This window comes from Eupeodes corollae, chromosome 2 (assembly GCF_945859685.1).
Source record: "Eupeodes corollae chromosome 2, idEupCoro1.1, whole genome shotgun sequence".
Taxonomy (NCBI): domain Eukaryota; kingdom Metazoa; phylum Arthropoda; class Insecta; order Diptera; family Syrphidae; genus Eupeodes; species Eupeodes corollae.
In genome coordinates, this window is record NC_079148.1 from 75,723,365 (window position 1) to 75,739,284 (window position 15,920).

At 32.6% G+C, this 15,920-nt stretch overlaps 1 protein-coding gene across 1 annotated transcript in view; it reads right to left on the reverse strand.

Moving 5' to 3' along the window:
• Positions 1 to 5,141: 5,141 nt before the first annotated feature.
• LOC129947164 (acidic phospholipase A2 PA4) overlaps positions 5,142 to 15,920 on the reverse strand; it is a 48,223-nt gene continuing 37,444 nt past the window's right edge. Inside the window, exons 2-6 of the mRNA XM_056057612.1 lie at positions 11,903 to 12,063; positions 11,645 to 11,814; positions 11,291 to 11,485; positions 10,982 to 11,069; positions 5,142 to 5,545 (exon numbers count right to left, since the gene is read on the reverse strand). Of these exons, the coding sequence (XP_055913587.1) occupies positions 5,449 to 5,545; positions 10,982 to 11,069; positions 11,291 to 11,485; positions 11,645 to 11,814; positions 11,903 to 12,063 (711 nt within the window). The 3' untranslated portion in view covers positions 5,142 to 5,448. The remainder of the gene's footprint in view (positions 5,546 to 10,981; positions 11,070 to 11,290; positions 11,486 to 11,644; positions 11,815 to 11,902; positions 12,064 to 15,920) is intronic.

Below are 15,920 nucleotides of genomic sequence, written 5' to 3' on the forward strand. Positions count from 1 at the left end.
ACAAGTGTGGCAATACTGAACAAAAAACAGAAGAAATGTCAAAATCAACTATTTTTGCGTATTTTGTATGTAAAAAAGTGAACTTTGAAAATGTTTCCTCGCTTTAAAATTACTATAGTTATTATTTATTTACACATATCTATCAAATAAAAAAAAACGCGGGTCGAAATTCGTGCTGCTGTAATGGAAAATTGAGCCCTAAATGTGGGTCTATGAAATAAGTCCCACTTTTAAAAATGAAATAAGTCCCACCAACAATTGCTTAAAAAAAATGAAATAGCTCTCACGAAATAAGTCCCACTTTTGAAAACGAAATAAGTCCCACCAAAAGGAAATGATTTAAAAATTTACTTGAAATGAAATAACTCCCACTTAAAATGAAATAACTCCCCCTTGAATAATATATTTCTTAAATGAATTATGTCCCACTTTCATAAACGAAATAAGTCCCACTAGTAACAACTTATGGATTCGTAAATGGATTAAGTATAGATCAATTGTTCTAGACAACAAAGTAGACGCTTCTTTATTTTGCCGAATTTATTGAGCGAGCCTTTTGTCCTTCATGGTTATGAATCGACGCAATGCCTCGCAATAATGGAACCAGCAACCAAACATTTTTGAATCAGGGAAAGTTTTTTTCAATTGCGGTTCTCAATCCTGTTTCATAATCTGTTATAAAAGTTGCTTGTGACAGATCAATAATGCTCCTTAGTATATAACTTAATAAATGCTGATATGCCTTTAGGGACTTTTTGGTCATCACTACGAAAAGAAAGGGGAATACCTTAAATTGAAAAAATAATAAATATATACATACATATGTATACATAATAAAATATAAATCTAAATATAGTTATGAATGACATTAATTACCGAACCAAAGTATTCACAATGTAAGATTGATAGTTGTTTAAAGCTTCCTAGAGGAAGTACATAAAAAGTACCATCAATTAAAATGTTTCTTTTCGAATTAACAGGAATGCATTCTTTCATCAGTTCAACAGTTCTTTCGAATCAAAAAACGCATTATGCAAAGTCTTTTTCTTGGTAGCATATGTTGAAAAACTGCCATTGTTTATTTCCATTTAATTTGGAATAACCGAATTTATCATAAACTGCTTCGTCTTGGAAAACTTCCTGCACTTCTGCCGGTGTTTTGGGAGAATTTTTAAAATTTGTATTCGCAATATACTGCAAACTCCTCTGTATTTTATCAAAGACAATATTTTTGATTTCTGCAAAGACTATTAAGTACTCACTTAATAAATAATTATTATCATATGAGTGGTACTTACTCAATGCTAGTATTCACAAAAATATTGCGAATACTTCCAGCGCAATTGTTTTCAGTTGGCTTTTCATTAAGACGTGCGCATTTTGTTTTTACATTATTTAAACATTTTAGTTCTTTGTACAGAGCCTCTTGATTATCGTGATTGTGCGCTTTATAATTTTTTGCTTTAATGCACTCGCTGCCAAATAAAATTATTCGTGATTGACAATCCTTTACATAACAAACATACAAATATTTTTCAAATTTAGTGCACTTTTTAATATATTATAGTTGTTTCTCAAAAAAAATATAAAAAAGCTTGCTGTTATTCCTCTTCCCTGCAATTATTTCGTATGTCACACTCATGTTCACTATTGAAATTCACAAACTTAACTTATCAATATAATGATAAGGTCTTGTAAACTAGCACATTTAACAACAAATTTGAAACAATACCATTCATTTCGTAAAGAGCAAGAAATAAAGGAACTTTTCGAAAGCATATTCTACAATACAATACATTTTTTTTAAAAGCAACAAAAAGAACATTATGAAACTCAATGAGAAACAACGTGAACAGCAACAAATAACGGCAAAAATTATTAAGTATTACTTAAAATGCAAAATTATGAAAATGAAATAAGTCCCACTTAAAACGAAATAAATCCCACCAAAATATAAATTTAGGGGTATGAAATAACTCCCACTTTACAAAACGAATTTATTTCCACTCAAACCGAAATAAGTCCCACTTAAAATAAAAACGCGTAACGAAATAAGTCCCACTAATTGACGAAATAAGTCCCACTTTTAAAAACGAAATAACTCCCACTTTCAAAATAGCAATTTTTGGTGGGACTTATTTCGTTTTTAAAATTGGGACTTATTTCGTGGGAGTTATTTCATAGACCCCTAAATTTAGCCTGGGGAGTCATTCCGTAATTTCCGAAACGATAATTAATATAATAGTCAAAACGATTATCATTAACGATATCGTCAATAATTTGCTTCAAGTAACTTTATCATTATCGTCTCGTTCAATCGTTTTCAATATAAGTTCGTTGAGTATATTCCAAATACTCTTATACTTTACTGAAATGTCCAAATGAACTCAACAAAAGATAATGTTTGTTCAATAACTTGAAAATGTTATTTAACTTGGTTTTTCTCTATGAGAAATTTTGAAAATTTTCAAAAAATGTATTGTTAATAAACGTGCCATCTATTTTGTGATGTTAATTGTTATTGTCACTTTTTGTGTTTTCTATTGTTGCCGAGGAAGATAAAACTATAATATTAAAATGTTTGTTGAATGTCTGATATTTTTGTAAATCAGCTGCAGTAATAAATTAAATTTTGTTTAAGGGAAGGAAGAGAAGTCTCCATTTTATCCACAGGGAACATAACTTGGCTTTAAAAATATTTTCGTTTCCAAAACTACTTTGGGTTAGTGCTTTGTGCAAGAGCGTTGCTAAATTCATTGCCTGTCGAATATACCAATGGTCCTCCGACCCAAAGTTTCAATAGTTACAGCAAATTTTAATATTGAACGTATATATATTATGTATGTAGAACGAAAACCATCCAGCAAATTTATTAACTTCCCATAGGAAGTTATTGTAATGGGTCCGATTTGTCAAATTGAAAATTTTGACATTTCTCAACGTTTCAAGATCCCTAGAGTTGAAATAAAAGATTTTTATAAAGATGTCTGTGCGTGCGTGTGTACGTACGTCCGTACGTTCGCGACTTTTTTTCGTCATCCATAGCTCAAGAACCAGAAGAGATATCGATTTCAAATAAATTTTGTTATACAGATAATAAAGCAGAAAGACGCAGAAAGGGCTCTCAAGACAATTGCGTGGGTGGTTTTTTTTACCATAGCAGTTTGAACAACGGTTGTTTTTTTTATAAATCGAAAAAACTGAAAAAAAAAATTGTCACCTCCAAAATTTTAAGACTAAAATATGATTTCATCTCCAAAACAATTTTGTGCAACGAAGAAGAATGTTTTTGACATCTGATAAAATTTGAGAAAAATCGAATTGACAGTTTAAAAAAAAATAAAAATAAAAAAAAAACAGTACTCAAAATTGGTAAAAATTGAATATCGAATGAAATATCTTTTCAAAAACTTGAAATTTGGGCTTCAATCCTATTTTATCTTATCTTAAAAGAAATATTGTTTTTAACATGCGGTCAAATTTTGAGAAAAATCGAATTGACAGTTTTTTTTATAAAAAATTAAAAACCGAAAAAAATTAACAAAGGTTGGTAAAAAATGATTTTCGACTCAAATATCTTTTCAAAAATTTGAGATAATAGCTTTTAACTAATTTTTACTTATAATAAATATTGCTTTAAACATTAGAACAATTTGTTTCTATTTTGAGAAAAATCGAATTGACAATTTTTTTACAAATAATAAAAACCTTAAAAAAAATAATAAAAGGTGGTAAAAATTGATTTTCGACTCAAATATATTTTCAAAAATTTTAAATATTGGCTTCAAACTAATTTTATCTCATAAGAAATATTGTTTTCAACATTCGGTAAAATTAAAAAAAAAATCGAATTGGCAGTTTTTTGACTAAAACTTGGTAAAAATTTACTTTTGACTCAAATAGCTTTTCAAAAATTAAAAATATTGGCTTCAAACTTATTTCATTTCACAGAAAATAATATTTTCGATATTCAGTAATTTTTATATAAAAATCCAACAATCCGTATTTTCATAAAAAATAAAATCTACAAAAAATAGTGCGCAAATTTTGTAAAAATTGATACGAGTACATATAGACAAACTTTTAAGCAACACAAATCGACAGACGGGATGGGAAGTTATCAGTGTGGGCCGCATCCCAGCTTCTTTTTGTTTATAATATCATAAAATCCTCTTCTGCTATTCCAAAACTACAATTGTTTTATTTATTTAACAACAATTAAGAGATATTAATAATGTTTTGTATATAAAAAAATGCTTACATATGGGTTAGATTAGATGGAAGATCCCATTCATCTCTTAATTTTCTTCGTAACCGAATTCATTGTATTTTTTTGAGTTTTTATTTTAATTTTGTAACTAAACTAAATTACACCGACACTTTTTGAAATCAAGTTGCTAAGTTATCAATGGAAATTAATAGCAGACGATACATACTTAACTATCGTGCAAACGCTATCGTTTTGACGATATCACTTTGACGATTATCGTCTTACGTGAAGTGAGAGTGAGACTATCGTCGAAACGCTATCGTCTAACGATTATCGTTTTACGGAAAGACCTCCCTCATTGCATGCACTGTTTAAGCATATAACGTAGATACTCGCAATACAGGTATATTCTGTGGAGACATTTTGTTTTCCAATTTCATTCCATTGCACTTTGGGGCCGTCGGCTTAGATATTACGTTAATCTCGATTTTAATGTATTCATTTACTTTTTCAAGTTTGTGTTAAAATATTTGTTTGAATCCAAAAATAATTTAAAAAATGAGTGATGCCATCAAGTAGTGTAGTAATGTAAAATATATTTGAGTTTTATTATTTTATTTTTATTTTGAACACCAATAAAAGGAAATGACAAACAGGTAACAGGTTAGGTGAAAGCGTTCCTCCGATTTCAGTGAATTATCATACTTTGCCTCGAAAACCACGTTAGCAGGTTATTAGTATTTTCACCTGAATTTACTTCCCACAATGACGTATTCTAAATTCAACTTGCTAACACAAGATGTTTTTCTCAGTATATAACCATATTTAATGCATCGTGCGATCGTAAGTGATAAAAAATGAGTCAGAGTTAGAGGCTTAATTTCACAACGATCCAAATTACAGCACATTAGTATATCAACACAAAAAAATTTGTTTGTATGTTTTATATTTGCTTCAATGACTACTCATTACATAATATTATTGCTTTTAAGTTATTTATTGAAATATTGGAAGAAGAATATTGATAAGATTATTTTATATATATACGTATGACGTATTTATTTATGTAAATATTATCTTAATTTAGAATGTCCAAATTCACACACAATCATAATAAAAATATTGCTTATCCTTCACTTAAAAGTCCATTTGAAACCACATCAATTATTGTTTGTTTTTATAAACCAGTCATCGTTATCTTTGTTATCTTACTACCATTAGGATTTTAGCTGATCGGCTTAGGTCCTTCCTGGAGCACTAGGGACATATTTTTCAGTTGGCTGATATTGCCATTGAGCGCATATTTCATCAGAAGTCGTTTTGTTGTATCCAGCTCTGCAATAAAAATAAAATAAATCTTTTCTATTTTTTATTTTCACAAAGCTTTGAAAAAGCAACAGAAATGGAACGAAAAAAAAAAACACAAACATAAAGTTACAAAATTGGAGTTTTATTCTTTGGGCTATTGACAAAAAAAAAAAACAATAACAATGTACTGAAAATAATCAATAAACTTAAATCTAATAAAAAATGAAAAAAAAACATAAAATTATAAACAAAAAATAAAGAAACATACATATTTATATATCGATTAATAAATAACAAACAATATGTGCATAATATGTATTGATATGTGTAATGTTAATGCAAAAATTGTTTTATTTTGATTCGTTTTAAGTTTTTATTACATTCTGGAAAAGAAAATTCATGCAAATTAAAAAATTCTATAAATACAAAAGTGGGTAACTCCTTGAAATTTAAGCGTAGATATAAGTTTATTTTAAATTAATATAATTTATTGACAAATAATTGAAGCAAATTGACAATGCTGAAATTATAGGATCAATGTATGTAGCTACCATGACTATTGGGCAGGTTCAGAAAATATAAGGACTTCAATTGCAGTCAAATTTCTTTAAACGTAAATTTTCAAATTCAGAACCTTATTTCACAAAACACTTCTCAGGCAAGCTATAAGTCCATCACGATTTGTATTGTAAAGAAATATTATTTCTTTTCCAAATTGACAGGAACCATTTTACAGAAAGCATTAAATGAAGTTGTGCAGAAAATAAATAAATCAAAGAGTAATAAAGTTGAATGACAAAAACATTGGACATGTTAAGGCGACATAAGGGACTAGAAAGTAAGGCAAGTTTCCAGCATCTGATTGGCCAGCTGTCAAAAAATTGCCTTCTAATTAAGGCAACTTGACTGGAAAGTTAATCAAGAAAAATCTCCCTAACTATCAAGTCAAGTCAACTTACGTCAGAATGACAATCGATCGTATTTTTTTAATTAACTAAAAATTGAATTTTATTTCTCTACGATTTATTTATTTTTCGCACAATTTCATTTATTATTTTGTGTAAAACGGTTTCTCGTCAAATTGGAAAAGAAATAAGTAATATTTCTTTACAATACGAAATGCAAATTGGGATGGACTTGTAGTTTGCCTGAGGACTACTTTTTAGACAATAACGTTTTTGGTAGTTTTTGTACGGTAAACTAAAGGTAGAAGGTATGACACTTGAAAACCTAACTTGTTGCCTTGGTCAAAATGTACGTTCAAGGAATGCAGGTGACTGCAAATGAAGTCCCATATTGTTGTCAGAACTTGCCCATTATCAACTGTCATTTAAGAAGACTTGACTTGATAGTTAGGGAGATTTATCTTGACTAACTTTCCAGTCAACTTTTCATTAAATCATGCTATCACAATGAAGCTTCGACCTCACGTTTCATTTGATAATCGTAAGGAAATAACGTAATGTGACTCCAAACTGAAGCTCTAGTTCAAATTTGCTTTTGGAGGGATTCTTATTGGTTACTATAGGTCGTGTAAGCTACTTCCGCGATAAATTTAATTTTTTCGATTTTAAAAAAGAAAAAATATCAGCTGCTAATGACGGAAGTGCCATTTTAGAAATAATGTCATATTGGAAGTTTTATTGGTCGCATTTCACAAAGCTAGTGGCTACGTAGTCAAGGGATTCTGATTGGTTAAATCTAACTATGTACAAAAGTAGTAGAAATTTCCCCTCCGACGCACGTAGTGTACAAAATTCGGCTACAAAGTTAGTGGATAATGAATTTGACGTTTCACAATCAGTTGCTCGGTTAAGTAACACGAATTCAAAATGAAATAAATTGTTCAATATTTAAATACAAATATAAATCTTTCAAATTGTGTCTTAAGTTTGATTTTATTAAATTTAAAAACACAAAGGATAAGTAAAAGTTTTCAAATCAAAAGTGTTTCTTATTTTATATACATATTTGCATTTGTCAATAATATGACAGTTCCAGATTGACTAGCTTTGTAGTGTAGTTTTGCATTCGCAAAGCTAGTTGAATTTTGACTACGTAGCCACTATAGCTTTGTGAATGCGACTATTTAAAGCGACCTTGAAGCAGGCCCAACGTAACGCAGCCGAAAGATGAAGCGTATTTTTGTTTCAGCCATAACACGCTTCACCCACGGTATTCAGGGCTATCGTGAATCGCATTTCTTGAGAAATTTTTCCCAAATTCGAAAAATAGCTATCGTAAACTAATTTCGAAATTAGGGAAAAATTCCGCGAGAAATATTTACCTATCGTGAACTATTTTGTTATGGGAAATTTCCTTCGCTTTCTAGAGAAATATTCCGTTACAATTTTTGAAGGGAATCCGGAAAGTTATCTGTTGATATGTGAGTTATCTCTATAAAAAATTAACAAAACTATAATAACTAACTAAAATAATTGATTTTTTAAGGTCTAAATCTTCAAATTCCAAACAAATAGAAGAATTAATTTCCTCAATGGAAAAAAATTCGGACATTGCAAATGGCTTTACTAATAAAAGTAAAGATGATGTCCAAAAATTTTGGAATCGGCTAGAACAAGACCTCAACTCAATTGGGCCCCCTATGAAAACAATTGCTGAGTGGAAAAAAGTGAGTGGTTTTTTCTTCTTCGGTCGTCGGTGTTTTAATCCATACCGGGCACATTTCACTCTCAAGAAAACACAAGACAACTGAAAGGACTTCGGAAAATGAAGATTAAGCCAACCCAACTTCATAATCCTTCCCCACTCCTGTCTGATAGTCTCCTTTGGCAAAGAAGCGCAGGTTTCTTTGCGTGAGGCAAAAAATCAGACAGTTTTTCGACCAAATATTTGAACAACGGCTTGCAAACTCTATAATAATTGTGAAATCTGTTGATAAAGGATACTCATAACAAATGTGATGAATTAAACAAATAGGTTTTTCAAAATACAGTGCTTGTGGAAGCTCCAAAGGATTAGAATGGTCTTTCAAATTGCGTCGTATGGCTCTCGGCTCATTATGCCTTCTTGACTCTTCTTCATCTAATAACAACAAAACTGATATTCTTTGCATTTTTATAAATGTTTAATTTAATGTTTAACAAATGTAATTATTTTGTATCAAAGCTAACTTCTTTGTTTTTTCTTTAAAATGAAATGTCAAACTGTTCGAACATTATTTTTGAATATTTTTTTTCTCGTTTCATGTTGGTAAAACTTATTCCCAGGGAAAATCATTCCGCCAGGAATTCCTGATAGGAGGAATGTGTTCTCGAGAAGAGAAAAATTCCGTGAGAGAAAAATTTCCCAAGGAATTGCCGATAAGGCTGATTATGTCGATTAAACTTGTCCATTGGCTATCAAATTTTGAAATTAATAAGTTGTAGCTATCGTTCCATAGAGTAACAGCAGCTGAAAGTCAGCACAAGGATCAAAATGCCCTAAATTCGAATCTCGCCTTTAAAATTTTTAATTATGTCATTTTTTAAAATATGCCTCTTAAAAAATGCTAAAAAGAAAGCTTTATGTTCTATAATATTTTTTCTATATATAATCTTAAATTTGTTGCTTTCATAGTTTTGTAAAAAATGTTTTGGACTTTTTAGTGCAAATTTAATTTAACTATTTGCTCAACTTTTAAAATACCCTTATTCAACAATATTTTTTAATATATTTAAAAATTATATCAAAAAAAAGGATTGTAGATTTGGAAAACCATCAGAGATTTTATTTAAAAAAACCTATTTCTTAAATTTGGATGGCCTTAAAAAGCCTTATATCAGTGATTGTTTTTCCAATTTGAAAAATAGTAAATCTCAAAAATCTGACGTGATACAATAAAATTTAGTCTGGTTTGAATTAAGGTCATCAAAACCAATTAGAAAAGTGCAATTTTATTTCCAGTAAGAATAACTTATCGATCAGTTTTATTTTTCGATTTGACTTTCAATGGGCGCACTCATAAATCTAGTGGCTACGTAGTCTAAATTCAACCAGATTTGTAAATGCAAAATTGCACTCAAAGTTATTCATTCCGGAACTGTCATATTAATTGGAAATGCAAAAATATAAAATATGAAACATTGTGTTCTGGGAATTTTCAATATTTAATATTGTTTTTAAATAAAATCAAATCAAATATACGATATAATATGAGTGATTTATATTTGTATTTAAATACTGAACTGTTTATTTCATTTTGAATTCTTGAGTCTGTATGGCTGAAACACAAACACGCTTCAGCTTCGGCTTCGCCTGACGTTTTCAGCCATAGGAATTCAATGCATGCTATCACAATGGAGCTTCGACCTCACGTTTCGTTTGACAATCGTAAGGAAAAGAACGTAATGTAACGTAATGTGACTCCAAACGGAAGGTCTATTTCAATTATCTGAACATTTGCCTTGTGACAGCTCAACAGCTATAAAAAAATGTCAACAAATATAAAATTTGCTCTTTGGAGGGATGAAATAATAGAAATGTCATTCAAACCTCGAAGCAGGCCCACTGTAACGCAGACGAAGCCGAAGCTGAAGCGTGTTTGTGATTCAGACATTACGGAGCAGCTGATAGTGAAACGTTAAAACCTTGACTACGAAGCCGCTAGTCTCCAATCTAATTCCCATAAGAGAAAAATAAAAAGTTTAGAAGGTTTTTTTGTATTTCTCATGCATTGGAAGACCAATCGGAAAAAAACTTATTTACATTTGTCAGTACAGGTACTGTCTTCCATGTGGCTTGGAAAACGACTTACTAGGCACCAAAAGGTAAAGTTTCAGGAAAACTTGTGCTATTTATTTAAAGACTAAATGTTGTTAGGGTTTTATAATAATTTCACAAAGTGAATTCTGCACCGAATTAAGACGAAATTCATATTCAACGTAAAAGCCTAGCGGGTCAAAATCGGATTCTAATTGAATTAAATATTTTATGTACATATGAAATTATGTGCAATATACAAATATGAGTACCAAATGTGTTCGTAATTCGTTTTGTAAATTGATATATTATTATTTTTAATATCTGCTTAGGTCCATGTTTTTTTTTAGTTGGTAATATCACATTTTAGTTATCACAAAACTTTACGACTATAATTAATTTTCCATATTTTAGTAATAATGAACATCCACTTCATTTTGTGAGTTTAATAATTGTTCATTGTTACTAATTTGATCTAAATTTAAGATGTTTGTCCAATTTCTTTTCAATTCTTTTAATATATTTAATGCTACTAAACCAACAGATGCTAATTTAACTCCTAAACGTGTTGTTATAGTATCAAAATCTGATGGACTTGGTATTTGTTGTTCTTGTCTATTTATGGATCCAAATAAGGATAAGTCTTCTTGATGATTGGGGCGAGGATATTGTTTTTGAATAATGCGTGAAATGAGGTTGCCCAAATTAGCTGGCACAAAGAAATCAGATGGACGGAAATCAATTGGACAAGTTTGGTCAAACCTTTGATGAGATGAACAAGGACTACGCTCTTGGAAGCAGGTAACCTGGACGACATTGTAGAATATTGCTCCCAAAGTATTGGCGGTTTCTGAAAAAAAAGAAGAATCCATTGTAAACGATAAATTTGAGAAGGGCTTGAGAATCATAAAGGGATCTATATGATATAATCTTATTAGTTCGTTGAAGTTGGTTATTTGTAACTTTTTAATGATGTTCAGTGTGCTCCAAACTTAACAAAAAATAGCTTCGAACTTGAAGTAAAAGCGAAAAAGAAATAGTAGACATGTTAACTCCGTTCTATATAGATACCTGTATTTAAACCTTGAAGACATCGTCTTAGCCTGGCATCACAATCGCAATGAGATCTTGTAAACGAACCAGTATTGCAAAGTCCACGTCGGCATTCACCTGCATTTAATACATTTGGACATAGATCATGATCGCGACAGCATCGATCTTCCTCAGCATGTAGTCCTAGCTCATTGTAATCAACTGCAGCTGTTCCTAGATGTACACAAAATTAACGATCTTGATAGATTCTTCTTTAATTAAAAATTAACATGTTCTATTATAGTGTGGTATTGAAGTTGAGTTCATTCAATCCAAAACGATATGCGGTTGTGGTGACTTCGGCCTACACAAAGCTTGACTAATATTATTTACCTGGTCCGCACCATTTGGTTCCTGGGTAGATGAAACCAAGACCCCCACGAAAAGTACTTCCATAAGAACCAGCATCCTTGCAGACATGTTCTAGTTCCAATACTGATTCTCTTGGTACTTGACGAATGCGACGTTGATCTGCTTGCAATAACATCCTCTGAATATCACCTCTGTTAAGGATTTAAAATAAAAAAACAACTTAAAGCGACTGATAGTAAATTTGGAACAATGAAAACGCAGAGTTTACATTTTATTTACCTGTCAGTATGCATTTTACAAAACGGATGTCGCGAAGAAAGTTCGATCATAACAGACATTGTGAGATCTGCTATTAAAACTGCTGAACTACATGCCTCACGTATCGATCCTGAGAGAATTACAACAAGTGACAAAACTGTTAAAATTTGTTTTGATGACATCTGAAATATGAACAAATGTAAAATTAGTCAAGTAATTTGCCATTGAACTTAATTTGGGAATAAAAACTTAAAAATGAATTACATATATTTGCTTTACAAGAACTCGTTATATTTCCCATCCGTTAAAAAATGTTTAAAATCCAAAATATAAAAATTTTGAATATTTTTGTTGAAGGTATTTATTTAAGAGTGCACTGCGGCGTATGGGGAACTTTTTTCATATGTGATAAACTTATAATTTGTATTGCCTTTGTTGTTTTAATTGATTGACTATAACTTTGTTTCGTCCAAACAAGACGCTTTATTTGAAAATTCGAAATATCTCTCCGATTCGTGATCCCATCAGAATATTTGTTTGTATTCTGACGGTCCTGAAGTTTGGTATGTTTTTATATGTGGAATTTATGAGAACGTTTTTAATTGTATCCAATGCAAAACCAAAAATAATGTTTCCACATAATCAGAACTATCTTTAGGCACTGATATGGTAAATTCTTTCAATTAATTAAATAATATAAAAATGTTTTGTAATAAAATACAATTTAAATATTATTTCGTGAATATTAAATTACATATAATAAAAAGTTTGAAATAATTAATTCAAGAAATTTTATGTTTGGATCTGACAGCGGTTGACCCTCAAAACGTTTACAAAATTACCCAAAATCACCCAACTGGCTTGGTTCAAAAGTTTTTAAACAAAATGAGAGGAAGTAAGTAAATTTTTATTATGAAATTCAATTTAAAAGTGTGGAAAACTCTAGTTCTATTACGAGCCTGATATTGGTAGGCATTTACAAGTTGTCATTTTCGTGTTTTTTTTTACAATAGGAAGCTCAACATTATCAGTATTGGAAACACTAGACAAGAAGCATATAAATCCAATGGGAAAGAGCCCCGTAATTTTTTTTTAAATTTTGAAATCGCTACGAAAAAGGAAAGTTTTTATAATAATCAATTAATCAGGTCTTTCAAGAGCGATGTAGACCAAAGCGATTTGAATTATCTTGGGAAGTAATGTTTTTTTTTAACTGACTGAAATTGAGGGAAGTTTTAATGATCTTTATTCTTGCTTAAGAAATAAACAGTTAAAACATGATTGCTTCTCTAAACTACTGGAGAGCTCTAGATAACGCTACTTCAGTGGCCCTAGGCTCAATGAAAGGAAATTCACTATGTGCACCTCCTTGCGGTAGAGAGCGGGTAACGCTAACGCACAAGGGGGCCGAACAACTGCCGGAATAAGCAGCCAACCCAGCTTTAGACGGGGCACTGACTTGTCCCTGGGTTGAAGAAAATCTTCCTAAAGGCGGAGGAACTGCAGTTTGCGGTCAACGGCATGGAAGTCTGATGGCAGATGAGCTTTAAGAAGGCCAACGGTAGCAGCAAGTATCGTCTGTATTCCAGAGGGGGCGGCTACAAAAGGCGTCTGTTTTCCCATAGCGGGGGGCCTCAATCGGTTATGTGTTCGGGTGTGCCTGTCGAATCTGAGCTTATTTATGTTATTAATATTATCTCAGAAAACACCATGGTGGAAAGGAATATGCTGTTAGATGAAATATGACAACAACTGTACACGAGCACCCAAGAGGTAAGCTTTTTATGGAGAATCCTTCTACAGCTTCGGTTGCAGTAAACCGCACATAAGATTTGGCGGCATCTTTCATGCAACAGTGTCAATCAAGACACTATAATAATAAATGAATCGTCAACAATTAGTAGAAGTCTTTCAAGAAATGCAATGGATACTTTTGGCTATGGTATACGTACACAAATCGGAGCTTGGAACGTTCGATCCTTGTATGGCGAAGGAAGATACGAACAGCTAGAGCGCGAAATGCTTCGTCTTAAGATCAATATCCTGGGCATTAGTGAAACAAAGTGGAGAGGCAGAGCTGAATACAGATCTGGCACTGGACAAACGAGAATGCTGTATGGTCATACCGAAAATCAAATCGATCACATCATGATTCAGCAGCGATGGAGGAAGTCAAGGTGTGATGTCCGAAATATAAGAAATGCCGATGTGGGAAGCGACCACCATTTGGTTGTCATGAGTCTCAAATTAAAAACTGCGGCTGTATTAATACAATCGCAGAATGCAGCAAGAAATCCAAAATTCAATACGAATGCTTTAAGTGATCCCAACATAAGTCGTAGCTATATCAACATCAACACCCTTAACTACAGACCTTCGTCATTAAATGTGAGTGTTGACTCAGATGTTGACGAGATGTGTGGTGAAATTGAAAGTGTTTTTATGGAGGCTGGATCCGAGACTGTACCTAGGGGTACGAGAGTTAGTGACTCTTTGATATCCCAAGACACCTGGAAAAAAATCGAGCTTCTTAAATCTTTGATGCTGCAATTAAATGTTGAGACAGACGCTCAACGAAAGGCTGAATTGCGAAATGAATATCGGATTGGACACAAGATGTCTATCGGTGTGTGAGACGTGACAGGAGGGTGACGATAGATCGCTGATAATGCTGAAAACGCTGCAAGAAGAGGAGATATCCGAGAATTGTACCAAATAGCCAAAGAAGTTGTCGGGAAAAAAAGCAACAACAATCATCCTGTAATGGATGTGGATGGGGCACAATTGGTATCAATTGAAGATCAACTTCGCAGATGGATGGATCACTTTTGTGCCCTGTTAAATGAGTACCCCGTTGAACAGAGTGCTGAAGTGCCCCAACTTAACAAGATGCGCAGGGCTATTGACATCGAACCCCCTTCAGTAGCGGAAATTGAAACAGCGATTAATCTCCTCAACAACAACAAAGCTACCTGGGCTTGACGGAGTACCAGCGGAATTCCTGAAAGCTGATCCCGCCACAGCAGCTAGTATCTTTCATCCGCTTATACAAACTGTTTGGGAAAACGAAACCTATCATAGAGAATGGAAGGATGGAGTGATTGTTAAGGGGCCATCTCAAGAACTGCAACAATTAGCGTGGTATTACCGTTTCGTCCGTTTTCCCAAAGCTAATGGCAACTTTAATTCTCGAACGGATAAAGGATAGAATTGAGACTACACTCAAGAGGAATCAGGCTGGCCTCTGCAGCGGTCGGTCGTGCGATGACCATATCAACATTTTACGCAGAGGCAAGGTATTCAATGGAGAACGTTTGAAAGGCTTAGGCCATTTAGACTATGCCGACGATGTATGTTTCATGGCAAATAACATCAGGTGGCTGAACGAGTTGTGTCAAACTTTACGGGTGAAAGGAGAATCGTGCGGTTTAAAATAAATAGCAAAAAGACAAAAATAATGATAACAGGCCCCAAAACACAACATCGTATTATTCTGCATGACACGCCTGTTGAAGAGGTCGAACAATTTAATTACCTCGGAAGTATTGTATCACCAAATGGTGGTACGGATCTGGACGTAAAAGCAGAATAAATAAAGCTTGCGTTGCCTTTGGTGCTCTGTCCCAAATTTGGAAATCCAGTCAAGTCTCCTTACGCACTAAACTGAGATTCCTCGAATCCAATGTGAAATCCGTGATATTATATGCTTGTGAATCATGGAAAGTCTCGGCCACCATTTTAAGAAAATCGCAGGCTTTTGTGAACCGATGTCAGCGTCACATCCACAAAAAAATATCTAACCAGGAATTGTGGCGTAGGACAGGTCAGAGGCGCTTGGACATCGACATCAGAAAGTGCAAATGGCAATGGATTGGTCACACACTGAGGAAACCAAACGATTATATTGCGAAGCAGTCCTTTGAATAGAATCCTCAGGGGTGACGGCGGGTTGAAAGACCAAGAACAAAATGGAAATCTACAGTGTTAACTCCCAGAGAAAGACGTGGCCACAAGACGTTGGATGGAGACGTTTTGTTGA